The sequence below is a fragment of the Dromiciops gliroides genome, chromosome 3, assembly GCF_019393635.1.
Source record: "Dromiciops gliroides isolate mDroGli1 chromosome 3, mDroGli1.pri, whole genome shotgun sequence".
NCBI classification, from domain to species: domain Eukaryota; kingdom Metazoa; phylum Chordata; class Mammalia; order Microbiotheria; family Microbiotheriidae; genus Dromiciops; species Dromiciops gliroides.
Genome location: NC_057863.1, coordinates 454,970,782 through 454,987,801, shown reverse-complemented (window position 1 = coordinate 454,987,801; position 17,020 = coordinate 454,970,782). Strand labels below are relative to the sequence as shown.

General features: G+C 35.4%; 1 protein-coding gene across 7 annotated transcripts in view; it reads left to right on the top strand.

The window, feature by feature from the left end:
• The window catches only part of SLC4A10 (solute carrier family 4 member 10), a 373,536-nt gene that overhangs the window by 266,413 nt on the left and 90,103 nt on the right, over positions 1-17,020 (top strand). For all 7 annotated transcript variants that reach the window (XM_043991252.1, XM_043991249.1, XM_043991250.1 and 4 more), the window contains 2 exons: positions 5,582-5,739; positions 9,183-9,270. In XM_043991252.1, coding sequence (XP_043847187.1) covers positions 5,582-5,739; positions 9,183-9,270 — 246 coding nt within the window. The remainder of the gene's footprint in view (positions 1-5,581; positions 5,740-9,182; positions 9,271-17,020) is intronic.

Genomic DNA, 17,020 nt, shown 5'->3' with positions numbered 1-17,020 from the left:
GGCAGTCATATAAGTAATTTGGAAATACTTTGTTAGACCAAATTTAGTTCTAAACAGAATATCATATGCTCTCCCAGAAAGTGTGGACCTAATTGATTCACTTTTATAATCTAAAAGCTCTGTCAGAAATGTAGAAGGAAATTATGTACATATGTATTTTTAAAATGTGTCTCCAATAATGAAATCAGGAACCAGTGCATAGACCATTCAGTTCAATTCAATTCTATAAAAATCTATTTTGGGAGGTGGAGTCAAGATGGCAGAGGAAAGGCAATGACTCTCCTGAGCTCTCCCCAAGACACCTCCAAATACCTTCAAAAATCTATTTAGCATCCAATGGGGACACAAAGAGGAGAGAAAGAAACAATCACAATGGAACAGTCCCTTTCTTCAAGGAAAATACATTCTCCTAAGGGAATATGACATTAAAACACAAAAATTTAATCTAACTTCAAGAAGGGGAAAGCACCAACAAGTAGGGGTAAAAGGAAGGGCTTCCCCAAGGACACTGTCCTAGAATTGAACTTTTAAGGAAAAAATACTATGTGTAAAAAATAATCTCACATTTATATAAGCATTTTGAAGATTACAAAGCACTTTCTTTCCCTACCTCTGTCATATTATTTGAAGCATTTATTAAGTATTATTTGAAGAAATTTGGGCTCAGGTAACTTATGCATGGTCATCCATCTAGTATTTAAACTGGAATTTGACCCAAAATCTCCTGACTCCAAACTCAGTGAATGTTTTATTACTTCTTGCTGTTCCCTTATCCTTACACCTATGGCATTTAGCCAAGGGATATCTACAGCCAAGGTGACAAAGGGCTGCCTCTAAATATAGCCAGGGAGCCTGAGGCTCCATTTTCATTGAAAATTCATTCCAATTGTATTTTGAATAGCCTAAGCCATTATAGTCTCCTTCTCCAGAGATCTCCATTTTCATAAAAATAAAAAATAAAATAAAATGAGTCTTCTGGAATTTTAATCCCTTAGGAACCACCTTAGGGAGACAAACTCAAACAATGGACACAAAAGGAATGAAAACACGGGTATCCTTCCTGCCTAAGTTTCAACAAGTTCTTATCTTTGCTCAGTTCTGCTACTAATTGCTTTATAATGCAACTGGAAAAATCTGTCCTCAATTCTTTCTGTTGCTGTTGACCTTTCCTAGATCACTAGCACCATAGGAACCTGTGATGAGGTCTTTTAAACACTGTTTTTCTGTAGGAATCCAGCTGGCCAGAGATGCTTTGCATTTCTCTTTTCATTGTGTATACTCTCCATGTCTTTGTGTTTTGGGGGAGGGGAGGAATAACTCCCTTTCTAAGATTTTTTTACTGAAATTGTTGATGCAAAGATTCAAACCAATGGTGGAGATCTAGGGGGTCTCTGCTGATCAATAAAAAATTTAATAATCAATAAATAATAAAATATGATTTCTTCAAAAGTAGCACATAAACAGAGAGAAAATAAACAATAAAGCATAAACAGGAAAAATTCTGAATTTAGTGTGTGTATGTCCTTAAACTACTAATAAGGTAATTTTTACACATATATAAATAATTTACTTACTTTAATATTTGTTTGACTCTATTATCTGATCCATATGGGTACTCTGTCTAGCAATGAAAATGACAGTTTGTCCATGTCCTACCATCTTATGTAATTCTTCTCTAACTCCTTAAGAGGATATGAACAATGTGCTGAAGGCCTTCTTCTTGTTCTTTTAATATTTCAGGGATGTCAATATAGTGCTTAGTTTATACATCTCTTGTACCACCTTCTCAATAAATGTCTGGCTCCCCTCCTTTTCCAGTCTCATATATCCTTGGTAATATATTTTAATCCACTTGTATACAATGACCCACCCATGAAAACAACTACTTCATCAATTTTCACATTATAAAACTTGCCCAATAAAACTAGATCCCTATTGTTGTTGTTCAGTCGTTTTTCAGTCATGTCCAACTCTTCATAATCCCATTTAGGGTTCTCTTGAAAAAGACACTGCAGTAGTTGCCATTTCCTTCACCAGCTCATTTTATGGGTGAGGAAAGTGAAGAAAAAAGGGTTAAGTGGTTTGCACAGGGTCATACAGCTAGTGTCTAAGGCTGGATTTTAATTCAGAAAGATGAATCTTCCTGACTCCAGGCCCTGTACTCTATCCAATGTGCCATGTAGACCCCTATTAGTATGAATAATAAATACTCTGAAATGGTTACATTATTTGAAAGTGCAATGCATATTTCCATCAGGCTAGAACCAATAGCCATATTTAACAGAATTATAATTCTGAATACTGCAAATTTTAATACACACCATTATTTCAGGGGGATTCATTATTCATACTGTTTGTGATCTAGCTTTAGTTTTAGTATTTTAGTTTAGTAGTTTAGTTTTAGTATTCATCTTGCAGAGCAATCTTTAATTGAAATAAATTATCTGTCTCTTTTGTTCAAATCCTTGGTGTCCTTTCTTTATTTCATAGTCTTGCAACTGAAATATCAGAAAAGGAAAATGTTGGCTTTTTATTTACCTGCACTGGATACATCTATCCTCTCAGATAACAGGGTAGCCCATACTTGTCAGCCTGTGTACATCCTTGAGCTTTGGTTTTTCAAATATTCCTCTCTGGCCATATAACTTTCAACTGAGAGAGAATCTTTACACTTGATGAAGGTTTGTGAAAAGAAATAGCTTGGCAAATTCTGAATTCCTCAAATAAAGCAAATTTGAAATAGAAATCAGACCTTTTCATTTTAGTCATCTTTCTTGGGCTGTGTTTATAACTATATATATATATATATATATATATATATATATATTTGGTGAGGCAATTGGGGTTAAGTGACTTGCCTAGGGTCACACAGCTAGTAAATGTTAAGTGTCTGAGGCCGAATTTGAACTCAGGTCCTCCTGACTCCAGGGCCGGTGCTCTATCCACTGCGCCACCTAGCTGCCCCACAATATATAATTCTTTAACATGTTTTATATTTCTTGATTTGGAGTGCTTATAAATAATGAGCAAATAAACCTAGAGAATCTGTGGAGACTCCTGAATGGGCAGAAGTCCTGTGGAAGGTTTTCTGTTGCTTCCTGTCAGCTTCTTTTTCTCGTTGAAGATTTTTATGAATTGTTTTTCTGAGAGTCCTTAAAGGTTCTCTCTTTAACCTGATACATTCATCCTTCAAATATGAGCTTTTTACTACTCACCTGATAGTCATATTCTGATAGCAGATTCTTCCATGAAATTATGCTTTGGATGCAGTTTAATTGATAACATTAAGAGGAGTGTGTAAAGGCCTCACTTATGTTTCTGTATAAATAGAAACTAATTTGCATACCCATGTAGTCCTCTGTTAAATAACTAGAAAACTCTTATGTAACTTAAGGCAGTTATTTTAAAAAATTTAAATATTTATCATTATTATTTTTTTTCTTTTAGAAACCTAAATGAATGCTAGATGGAATTTTCATTGATGGAAATTAAGATTTTCACTGAAGCTACTTTTATTGTGCCTACACAGCACCTTTTGGCAACCAGTTGTACAATTATTCTAAATTATTAGGATTTGTCACTTGACAATTTTGTTCCAGCATATTAACACCATGTGTTTTTTCATTTCACTAAGGGAAATATACCTTAGTTATTATTTTCTCCTCAGAGAGACCTGTGAAATCTACAATTGCTTTCCAGATAATGATTGTGCAAAATATTTCAATCTCATCCAAATGATCTTTCTGGTCATATTGATCATTCAAGTTATTGTAATTTAAATGGCTGGATTATTTTGTACTTGCAATTAGGAGTTCACCTTTTCTAAACATCTGTTTTTATTATTGTTGCAATTATTCTTTTGGGGGTCTACTATGCTATTCTAGTCTTTCTTTTTTTTCCAATATTTTTTCTTCTTAAAACTTTCAACTTCCCTTCAAAATAAATTTGGGTTCTCTTTAGTATTCTTTATTTCCAAAATAAACAGTATGTTGTTTTTCAAACTTTAAATTAAATTCACATTGAATTTTATAAAGGCAACAGTATAGCACTATGGGCATCCTTGTCTAACTCTTAATATTTGCATAGAAATTAAGCATACAAACACCTAAGGGAAGCACATTTAGTCCAACTGTACTGGAGACAAGCTCTTTAAAGGTGCTCAGTCTAAAAATTTAAGAATGCTCCACTTTAGCCTTGAAAAGATTACTCCCAGGGGCAGCTAGGTGACACAGTGGATAGAGCACTGGTCCTGGATTCAGGAGGACCTGAGTTCAAATCTGGCCTCAGACACTTAACACTTACTAGCTGTGTGACCCTGGGAAAGTCACTTAACCCCAATTGCCTCACTAAAAAAAAAAAAAAAAGATTACTCCCAAATGATCATTCTCATAAATGGTCTTTTCAACCTGAAAAATCCTCACCGCCCTCACCTGTGTTGATTAATGTTCTTCCTTTCCCTTACCTCCTCTACTCATTTCCTCTCTTCTCTGTACTCCTTAGCTCATTAAGCTGAGCGAATATATTCTATGACACATAAACCCATAGTTTTTCCCAGCCTGAAGCACAGACATTCATGAATATCTAACCAAAGGGGATCAGAAAGAAAGATCAGGTGGATTTTATTAAATTGATTTTAGCCTCATTCTCAGGACCCCCCTCAAACCCTGAGCACATGAATCAGGACTTCTTATGGATATATACCATCTCTCCTCTTATCAAACATTTCTTTTGTTAATTGTTGATTACAGTCTGTAGCCATTCATTTCATCCATGGATACTCATGTCAGTATTTCAGCTATGACTTCAGCTTTTGGGGGTTTCCAACCCTCTAAACTTGAATATTTTTATTTGATTTATTTCTCTTATGCCACTTTAAGCCTTCTACTTAGGAAATATGCATTGCACATGGTAGGTCCTCAATAAATGTTTAAAGAATTAATGAATAAAGAGAAGTTGTCTCAATCCATTATAGTCAACTAGAATGGTACAGGAAAAAATAATACCTCCTCAAAGCCTTTGTACCACTTGGCTTTTTCAACTTTTGCTTTTCCCATGCAAAGAAGGAAAATATATACTGTCATCCATAGAATTGTTTGTAATTGGCATATGTTAGATGAAAACATTTTCCAAAAACATACAATATGTTCGAAATTACATTATATTGTGGTGTTAATGGCCACAAAAAAGTGAGAGAGTAAGAGCATATTTAAATCCAGAACCAAGCACCAGATGAGTTATTGTCAAAAAATGTGAGGGAATACTTATTTAATTAAACATGCAAACAAGTCCAGAAATGGCAAAGTAATTGAAGATGAAAAGAAAGTTCCACTTCTTTTATAATTAATCAAAAATCTAAGGGATTTGTTCCTAGGGGCCCAATTTTATAATAACTATGTTTTCTTTTTTTAAGTGCCTTATCATGAAAGGGGAAAAGGGATTTTAAGCTTTAGGGAATTCATTCAAGAAACATTTATTGAGGGCCTGAAATGTTCAAGGAGCATTGTGCTATATAGTGTACATGACTTACCACATGTATTCCTGTTTTTAAAATTAATCTTATTTTAAATTTTGGTGCTATTAGGTTGATCTACATTTCATGAAAAAGATTCCTCCTGGGGCAGAAGCTTCAAATATCTTAGTGGGAGAACTAGAATTCTTGGACCGAACTATAGTCGCATTTGTTAGATTGTCCCCAGCGGTATTGCTCACAGGACTGGCTGAGGTGCCAATTCCAACCAGGTAAAATTTCCCAAAAACTTGTTACTGTTTTCTTCATCTGTTTTTTAAGAGAGAAAAAAAAAACTAGATATAATAGAATTTCATCTTGATGGTATCCTTTTGGAAACTAGTGGATAAACCCGTTTAAAAATTAGTATTATTTCTTTCCCCCTTTTGGTCTAAGAATAAGGAAAGCAAGATGTTTGAATCTTTCCATGATTCTTTCATGTGCAACATTCCCCTGGGTCTCTTGAACAGCCTACCCAATTACATTCTTTCATTCTCATAGGCTCTCCTTACATGAGCCACCACACACATGCCACATGCTCATTTAGTTACACACCTAAATGGCCAAACCCCTAAGTGTCCTGGCTCACACTATAACAAGCTCCTTTCTTTGCTCCTGTGTAAGAAACATTTTAATTTCATTTTATAGATCAAATTGTTTAACAAAGAGAAGTTTGTTTGTTTGGATTTAACCAGCTTCCAATTTTCCATAACTTGTGAAGATGGATCTACCATGGTTAGAACTCCAATATATGTGTCACAGTACATAAACCATTAAAGTAGCCCTTGGCGAATGACATGATCCCCTTGGTTTATTCACAGGCACTAATTAACTAGAAATGAAGAGATCAAAGCTGTGTCTATACAGATTAACATAATTACTACAGAAGCAGGAGTTTGGGTTGAATTGCATCAGTTGACTTTGTGCAATAAGAGCATGATTGGGAACTTTGAGTGGCATGGACTGAAACTTGAAAATTAAAAGTTTTCTTCATTGCAGACATTTATGGTATAGGGAAGAAAAAGCTGTATTTCAGCATTATTCCAACTCTTCTCTTGGTGTAACCTTACTCATTTCCATCAATTCATATCCCAACTCTAATACTGTCTCTCCTCTACTCGGAGTCACATCCACTGTTTGAAGGTCCAGAATCCCATCATCTCAAGATGAGTAGTAATCAAATACCATCTCTGTTGATATGTTAGCAACCTCTTAGTTACCTCTTCAGATAACAAAAGGCAACAATCCTATGAGAATCTTAAACATTTAAGGCACTGTGGCAGAAAAATACAAAGGGTTGCCCTTTGGACATGCCTCAAGGCACACCCTATTGGCAGAAGCATCCTCTAACTAGGAGCTAAGATCATTCTTCAAAGAGTGGAGAGGGTAAAGAAGGAGTTCTCTAAATTGAATGGGCTTAATTTTTTCTTGGCTCATTTCTCTGCTGGTACCACAGAGCAGGACTCTCTGGTTTATATTGCAGTTTCAAGCAGACACTTGTATTGATATTGTTTAAAAGCCATGGAGGGAAAATGTTTTGATTCATTCCTTAAGTGTATGGGCAGGGCAGGTTGACCAAATTAAACTGGAACTTAAAATATTTTATGAGGTCTAGTATTCTTAGATAGACACTAGCTGCATAACTTGTTCAGAGACTTGTAGCTAGTGTTGTCAGCTAGGATTCAGATTCAAGACCCCCAATTTCCCTTGCATGGGTTTGATTGCATGATATTGAATGAAAGTTGTTTAGTTAGTTGGGCACATAAAAAGAATTCAGTCTTCCAAGTGCCTAAGTGTATAACCTTATGACTTAGAAAAATCCAATGAACTCTGCATTAATGCCACTTGTTAGGATGATAGGGATGGGATGAATGTCAGAAGAAAATAAAATTGTAAAAGAGAGGAATTTTAAAGCCATAATATATAGGTTTAGGTGACCTCACGTCAAACATACAGCAAAAACATATAGAAAACAATAGAAAAAAATTAGAAGCCCTGTAGGTTTCCATATTAAGAAGAGAAGAAAAGAAGACTGCACTATTTAGTTAGGCAAGGTGGAAAATAATAGCAAATTTGTTAGAGGTGTAGAGATAATGAATGGTACAAAGAAAGCCATTCAGGGTTCCTAATTATCTTTTTCTTGGTAGGGCAAAAGGGCACACTGTGAAAATAAAGGCAACACACATTAAAAATGTCAGGAAATAGTTTTTTAGAACTATATAAATAACTTGTGGAATGAAGAACTGAAAAATATCCTGAAGGGCATAGGTTAGTAAGTTTCTCGAAAGAATTCTGTGGATAAAGTGCACATACACAAATTATTATATAAAATTACCCCAGGTTTTTTTTTTACCTATAATAAATATTTCTCCACTTAAATTGACTTAGAATTCAATAGCTTTGCTCAAAAAGATGAGGGTGGAAGAGTGTGTTTATGTCATAGTGGAAGGAGCTTTAGTTCTGAAATCAGAGGTCACTCCCATTTACCTGTTACTTTGAGCAAGACAAGATGCACAAGCTCCCTCAGTCTGAGTTTCCTCATGTGTAGAATGAGGAGGTTTGGACATGCTAGCCTCTGAAGTCACTTCCACCTGGAGACCTATGATTGCACAGCTTCAAACTGTACAATACATATACAGCATGAATAGCTTCTAAATCTTCTTCTTACCTAATAACACATAGAATTATGAGAATTATTTTAATTCCATTTTAAAAACTACCAGTATTAGTCTTCATACTTAAATAACCTCAAACACAATGGGGTAGAAAGATACGAGGTGGTATTGAACTTCATTTGAGGTATGAGACATTTACCTTATGAGAGATAGTATAGTTCTGGATGCTCTTCCTAGCCAGAGGTCACATGGAGTAGGGTATAGAGAGAGCTAGTTGGAAACTCTACTTTTGTTCAATAAAAATAAATGAGTGAAAAGAACTGGCCAGAATATAAAAGACTGGATTTTTAATACAATATGAAAATTGGGTCGAAATTTAAGTTGGTTCCCTTCTCCCCCTAGGTTACCCCATAACTTGGGGAGGGACATATCTTGGATCAGGAGCTCTCTAAATTTTTTTTACCCAGGATTCCTTTGGTATCTGACTACAGTTTTGCCACTGAATATACATTTTACATGGGCCTCTCATTTTTGAAATACAGATTTCTTTCTTCTCATAAACTTCAATATGTTTCTGAGAACTTTCCCTTTTCCCCCTGACTGTCTACTCTGTTATGTATAGAAGTCAGTTTTATTCCTTTCTTTCACAAAGGTTCATTCTTACTCTCTTGCCTTTTTATACTGTAGTAGTTCTGGAGTATCTTCTGGTGCTGAGGTTCCTGATGTGAATTACATATGTTCCATAAGATGACTCAAAAATTAACCATCTAGGAGGAACAAACAAACATTGAGGTCAGAAAGATCGCTGTGGGCCATAAATCATAATGATTCATTTTGTGTTACTCTTTTCTCTCTTATTTTCTCTCTTCATCAGACTGATCAGAACAATGAAACTAAGCAAAAACACACTACAATTTTCACTTAAATTTTCAACTGTAAGAAAATGAGTGATCCATGTTGATAGCCCTTTCATCAGTAATGCATTTGAGATATGATTCTATTATACATGAAATAGAATTTGTTTTTCTGTCTGGTAACATTTTTTCCCATTTTATTTACAGGTTTTTGTTTATCCTTCTGGGACCATTGGGAAAGGGTCAGCAGTACCATGAGATTGGCAGATCAATTGCAACTCTAATGACAGATGAGGTATATATTCACCCCATTTGGGTGTTTTTTTACTGTTTACTTGGATTGTATATCAATCTAGACCCCCAACTCATAGAGATAAGTATACCTCACTTTGCTTACTTTATGGAATAGATATTTTCTTGCATAGTTGGAAAGGTATCAGATTTCTGTATATCAAGTTATATATTTCTGCTGGCCTTCCTTAGAAAAAAAGTGTTATCTCCCTATAGGAATTATGAAATTCATTCTTAGGAATGCATCAAATCTTTTAAAATTACATATATAAATAATAACAACTTTGTTAATTATAATCTTCAATATGTTACCTGATGTATTATTATCAAAAGAGTGTAAAAATGACAGTGTTAGCTTAATTGTATAAAACATATAGCACCCCAAAAAATCACTGCTTCTATCAACCTGTCCTCCCTAATAGGGAGTAGGATAGTTGGAAATTAACACAGTAGTCTAACATGGAACTTTGCATGCTTTCTTACACTGTATTTTGGAAAATTTTATAGCAATGAACAAATTATATTAGGACGACTTGGAAGAGGGTTATGTGCCCCAAAATAGATGAGGTAAAGATCCATAGCAAATAAACAAATTGATAAGTGTTATTTTGGGAACTATAGACTATTAAGTGAATAATGGAGAAACGTCGTCACTGGAATCCATGGCTGATGACACTTGAAGATGTTATATGAATGGTTATGTTACCTTACATAATGAATCGGTTCCTTGCTTTCTAAGTTTGAATTTCTAGATATGAGGTTCTACTATAATGACACATTGTCCTATGTAAAAACTATGATACCTTTTCAATTTATATTATATGGTTGCCTGTGGTTATTTTCATAAGTATGTGTGTGTGTGTGTGTGTGTTTGTGAATTCATTATAATACTATATGGCCTTAAAATAGTGTGCTTCAGATAACTGATTTTTTTCTGCCTGATTTCAAAAGGAACTGATTTATTGACTAGATCCCTCTTTTCTCCTGAATAGTGTCAGGGGTTTGGGATTATGTGGGACTGGGTATGGGAGTTGAGAGTTACACAGGTACCCCTCTGTGGGCAGTGTGAAGGGTTTGCTGTTGTTTGGGGCAACTGTAGACCAAAGCATTTGATGGAGCAAATATTTCCATAGTCCATATTAAGGGGTAGCAGGACATAGGAAAAACACTGGTGTATGAGTATTGTGGGAGGCAGTGAGTAACCAGCTGTGATCTGGAATATAGAGTGAGCAGAAGAAAGTATACAATTTAGTATACACACAGAGTTGTTAACCTGGGGTCCATGAACTTTTAAAAAATGTGTATGTTAATAATTTTATCCAATATAATTGATTTCCTTTGAAATATGACATTTTATTTCATGCATTTAAAAATATCATTCTGCAAAAGGCTTTGCCAGATGCAAAAGAGATCCATGCTACAAAAAAATGGTTAAGAAATTCTGATATAGAGAGGCTATTCAAAGTAGGAGGAATTACTATTATGAAAGAGGGTAAGAGACTGGGAGGAAGGACTGGCTTCGATGCCTAAAGTGTTGGTCTCAGGTATCCTCCTTGGTGTATTCACTGATGTTTGTCAAATGTTCCTGAGTGCTTGTGTTCATGGACACTTCAGACCTCTGTAAAACTCACCCATGGTATGTGTGCAACAGAGTAGTATTCAGAAATAAACCTATGCTATAATTCTAGCCTCATGGTGCCTATCAGAAATTACAGAAGCTGACTTTATTTCTTCTTCTCATCCACATAACAGAGTGTAATCATGTGCAGGCATAGAACTAGGGAATAGCCACGTGAGCTGGCTGCCATAAGCATGAAGGTGTCTCAGGCAGGCAAAAGAGTTCTTTGGGGCTAGACCTGTGCCCATTTCAAAAGTGATTTTGATTCAACTGTTCAGTCAGTTAAAGAAGAAGCATGGAAGAAGCAAGGGAATTTTATAGTTGAGTATAGATTTTGAAGGGCAAAAAGGTAGTTGCTAATAACTTTCCAGTCAATGTGAAAATAGCCTAAGGTGAGGAACTCTGACCATGTCATTGAATTAATGGACAGATAAATCTGTAGAATGGGAATGATAGTAAGGGCGATATGCTGGAGAAGATGGGAGGGGGTGGGATTAAGGGTTATGGGAGAGGGCTTCATTTTGTCTACAACATTTGGGTTATAAAGTAACATGGAATAATTCTGGAACAGAAGGTTGGAGCCACATTCCTGAGGTTCTTAAGTGAGAATCTGAGAAGTTTGTATTTTATTCTAGAGGCAATAGGGGGGTGTTGGATTTTTTTAAACGGAGGAATGATATGATCGGACCTATGCCTTAAGAAAATTATCTTAGCATGCGTGTGAAGGAAGGATTTGAAGGAGAGAAACACTGGAAGCAGGAAGACCAATAAAGAAGTCATGAAAATTGTGTAAGCATAACAATGTGGGCCTAAATGAGACTGGTGGCCATTAATAAATAGATATAGATATAGATATAGATAGATAGATAGATAGATAGATAACATATAAATATATCTAAAATATATAACATAACTTCACAGATAGATATCATATTCATATAAGCAAAGACTGAAGCAATTTTGACACCTCCCTCTGAATTATCTTATCCCCCTATAATGCATATTCACAATAGTCACCCATCCTTTAAAGAATAGCTTCCATAACTGCTACATCAAAAGAGTTCAATATCATTCATTCAAATTGCAAATAACCCTATAATGCTTTTATTTAACCAGGTTTGTGTTACCCATTCCTTTTTATTAAGCAATAGAATAGCTAGTGGGTGGACAAAGGGATCCAATATAAATGTTTGAAATATGGATGCAACAGGATTATATTTATTACCTGATTGGATAAAGGCAAAATGAGAGTGAAGAGTCAAAGATGAATCTAAAGTTATGAATCTCTAGTGACTGGAAGAATAGTAGTACTCTCAAAAAGAAATAGGGAGGTTTGGCAGAAGAGAAAGTTTAGTGGGAAGAAATAAGGGTTTTTTGCTTGTTTTTGTTTTTTTGAGACATGTTGAATTTGAAATGCCAAAAGGATGTTCAGGTAGAAATGTCCAGTATGGAGTTTATTGTGAAGACCTAAAGTTCAGGAGAGAAACAAGAATGGGAGAGATGGGACACCCAGAATTAAGATGTAGGAGTTTCAGGATCATCTAGCAAAAGTGATGAAGAGGACTCTATTAGACCTACCTGACTGATCCAGTTGTCACCTAATTGGCACAGTTGATGAGACGCTGAACCTAGAGGCAGGAGTTCAAATCTGGTCTCAGGTACTTACAAGCTATCTGTATGACCCTGAACAAATCACATAATCACTCTCTACCTCAGTTTTCTCAACTATAAAATGGGCAGAATAATAGTATCTACCTTCCAGGGTTGATAGGAGGATAAAATGAGAGAAAACACTTATCAAATCTTAAATCGCTATGTAAACTCTAGCAATTATTGTCATTATTATTGAAATAATATGACTTTGGATGAATATCAAAGAACTCAAATGGTACAAGAGGTAATTGGTAAAGAGTTCTTAGGAAGTATAGTTTATCCAAATTGCTCTGAAGGAAATAATATACTTAGATATTTAAGGACTAGTTATAAAATATTGTTAAGAGTTTTGCCTTTGCTAGGAAAACAGGGGTATAGCCTTTGAAATTATCTCACAGCTACTTCTGAATGGCAGGACGTTAAGGTGACAACCACAAATACATAAGTGCCATCTAGTGGCAAATTTCATAAACTGAAAATTCATGAGTTGATGGACTACTAGATTTCACATTAATATTGTTCTTTTTAGTTTGGAGCTCTTAGATGTTCAGGTTTTTAAAAATAGTTTAGGTCTATTGTATTATGTGTGTTTTTACAACATATGCTCTATGCCTTCCTTACAACCCTGTGCAAATATTTTACAGGTAAAGAAACTGAGGCACAGAGAGGTTAAATGGCTTGCCTATGGTCAAACAGCTAATAAGTGTTAAATTTAAACCGAGGTCTCACTTGACTCCTAGTCCTCTTCCCACAGCATCACCCTATCTCATTATGCTTTTCTAATATGCCAAAGATCAGTAACTGGCAGAATCTCTAGAATTGAAACCCAGATCTTCTGACTCCAAGTCCAGTACTCTTTCCACTAACAGATCAAAGTTATAAATGTAAATATAGAGATAGATAGCACTTTATCACATTCATGTATGCAAAAGACTGAAATAATTTTAACAACTCCCTCTGAATTATCTTATGGCCCTATAATGCATATCCATAAAGAGTCACCCATCCTTTTAAAAGAAATACCTTCTATAACTAATGCCACATCAAAAGAGTGTAATCTCATATGACTTTTTTTTTACTAAGTTTGTGTTACCTCTTACTTTTCTATTAAACAATCGAATATCTTGACAGATAGGAGAAAAGAACTTTTTAAATTATACACTACCATTATAACTAAATTATAGCAATTTAATGAAGACTTACTGCAAATGACATATCAATCTTGACCACACACAAAGCTTCAATACAAAAAAAAAATCAGTGATTTTATCCATGTGGGTATTCCTTCTACAACCTTCAAGCCTTACCATATAGTTTCATGAGTTGATGCCCAACCAAAACTTCATCACTTGGTGACCAACTTTCTCATAATGACCTTTTTATACCTGACTTGGGATGACAAGCACACAATGCATCACTTGGCCCATGTTTGAAGATTTTGCTGCTTTCCAGGTCATGTCGGAGACTATGTCCTGCTAACATAACTTTTAGCAATCCAGGATCACCTTTATGTCACCATGAGGTAGCAGAGTTGAACCTTTTAGAAAGTATCATTTACTATCTTGACTTTTTCTCTTATAGGATAAATAAAATTCATGTGTGTGAGGAGGGAAATTTCTGCTATTGGCCATGATGAAAAGAATATTAATTACTTTTTCATCTAGAATTTTCAACCAGATAGAAAATATTGATTCACAAAGCCTCAGGTGTCTTTCTTCCTTATAACTTACTTGGGGAGCTCTGAGATTAATTCTCTTAAGAAAGCACCCATATAAACATATGAAAATATATTTAATATTGAAACTGTCTAGTGACATACTCTTTTTTTTTTTTTTTAGTAAGGCAACTGGGGTTAAGTGACTTGCCCAGGGTCACACAGCTAGTAAGTGTTAAGTGTCTGAGGCCGGATTTGAACTCAGGTACTCCTGGCTCCAGGGCCGGTGCTCTATCCACTGCACCACCTAGCTGCCCCCGACATACTCTTTTAAAAATAAAAAATAGCAATAATCTTTGACAACCAGTGTAACTATTTGTTTAGTTTGGGGTTTTTTTCAGAGTAATGAGGGTTAAGTGACTTGCCCAGTGTCACACAGCTAGTGTCAAGTGTCTGAGGCCGGATTTGAACTTAGGTCCTCCTGAATCCAGGGCCAGTGCTTTATCCACTGCACTACCCAGCTGCCCCCCAATATAATTATTTGTTATCATAAAAGTATAAGAAATCATCCATTAGAAAGGGAGTCTAAAAGCATAGGAGGTTGAGGTACAATGATTAATTGAGTATTTATAGAAAGTATTTTTGGTTTGGTTGGTGATAGGGAAAGGTTATATGCATGCATATAGACATATATATATATACATAATAATATCAGTATTTATCTATTTATATATAAATTTATGTGTTTACACATATGTATATGTGTGTGTATGTGTGTGTGTAGTATTATATGAAAATCCTACTAAATTCTGGAATTCCATTACCACTTGGGCTCAATGTGTAGGGATGATTTTTTGAGTCATAGTCCTATCCAATGCATTCTCTACTAACAAAGCAAAGTATTTTATTAAGACCACGTGTGTGAATATGTACTGGTCTTGTGATGTTTGTCAGTGTAAGAAATTCCCTCTGTCACTTTATTGTGATGTGGAGGTGGAATCCTGCGTTCTCAAAAGCTATGCCAATAAAGTACAAATTATGTCATTTCACTATGCTAGAAAGACTTCAAGTACAATCCCAGGAACAGAGGGTATCTACTTTCCAAGGAAGAACATAACTACAAATGGAGAAGTTCTTTACCTTAAGCATAGACACCTGGTGATGAACTTCTTTGACCATGGCAACTCATGAAACAAAGAAAAACAGAAAATGAGCCTCAATCTTGAAGGTCTCCTTCCATTTCAACAGTGGTGACAGCAAAATGGCAGAAAATGAGACAAAGAGGACTAAATATCACAGTTTTTAAGACCATTTATAAACGTTAGTATATCTACTGATATGCTGATATCTTTTTATTTTGATCAAAAGTGGATGTGCTACTAGAAAACAATTAATTCTGTCTTGACATCCTTAATACAGGGTGGGCCAAAAATCACAATGTTTTAATAAATTTTTGAAAATTATTTTTTATTTTTCACCATTTATAAGATTTTACTTGTCATACGTAATATAAATTCATTTCCTGTATGTACTGCATATGATGCTATGGTATTGTAAATTCAAAACAAAAAATCAAGGAGTTATTAAATATTGCAACTGTTTCATGACTTTTGGCCCACCCTGTATAAAAGAAGCTCAAGGTGGTGGAAAGTTGCAACTTATGTTTTCCCTTTAGGGAGGCAAATAAAGCAATTGTTGGGTTGGCTTTATGAGGAAGAATGCTGCCCAGTGCTTAACAAGGAGATGGCAGCTTAATATGCACACTGAAACATATAATTTGATTTGCATGACTATCCATATTTGCTACAATGGTTTTGTTTTCCTTTTTTTCTTCTTCAGTGGGAGAGGTAAGAGGAGGAAAAGAAAATAAATGCTTGTTAATTTGAAAAGACAAAACACCAAGGTTTCATTCTAGACTTATTGGATTCCCACAAGCCTAGCATCCTTTTGGATAGCTTGTTATAAGAATCTCAGCCTTCATCAGAATGGATGCTGGCAGGGAAAGTACACAAGGAAACTTTCTCCCATAGTACCTCATCTAAAACAGATGTCTTCTGATTCCTACTCGCAGTATTATATATCAGCCAAAAAAACCAATGTATTTGTAGGCTACTCTAAGAGAAGCAAAGTAGTGGGAACTAGGGAGATGAAAGTCCACTGCACTCTGCCCTAGTCTGACAACATTTGGAGCATTTTATTCAGTTTTTGTTCCTACATTTCGGTAAAAACATTGATTGGTTGAAGAGCATCCAGAGAAGGATGATGGACAAGAGGAAGGGCCTAGAGTTCATGTCATATGATTATCAGTGGAAGGAATCAGGTATATTTCGGCAACAGAAAAGAAGACTTGGGAGGAACATGCTAGCTGCCTTTCAAGTACTTGAAAGACAGTTATATGGAAGAGGAATTAGTCTTACTCTGCTTGACCCCAGAGGAGAGAAGTAGAAGCTATTGTTAGATGTTACAAAGAAGAAAATCCAATAGTAACTCTTCAAAAGCAGAACAAACTGCACTGAGAGGGAATAGGCTTATCTCTCACTGGAAATTTTTTGCAAAGGCCAGATGACCACTAATCAAAGGGGAAGCTTGTTCCAGTAAAGGAGGAAGTAGACAATTTTTGAGGTCCCTTTACTTCGAAGATTCTGTGGTTCTGGTTTAGTAGGGCCATGTAAAATCTGGTGTGCAATATAAAATGTTCCACCTTCACTGTGGTGTTTAAGTCCTTCTTATGCCCTCCTAGATATAAGAAATCTATGTAAGGGGGCAGCTAGGTGGCACAGTGGATAAAGCACTGGCCCTGGATTCAGGAGGATCTGAGTTCAAATCCGA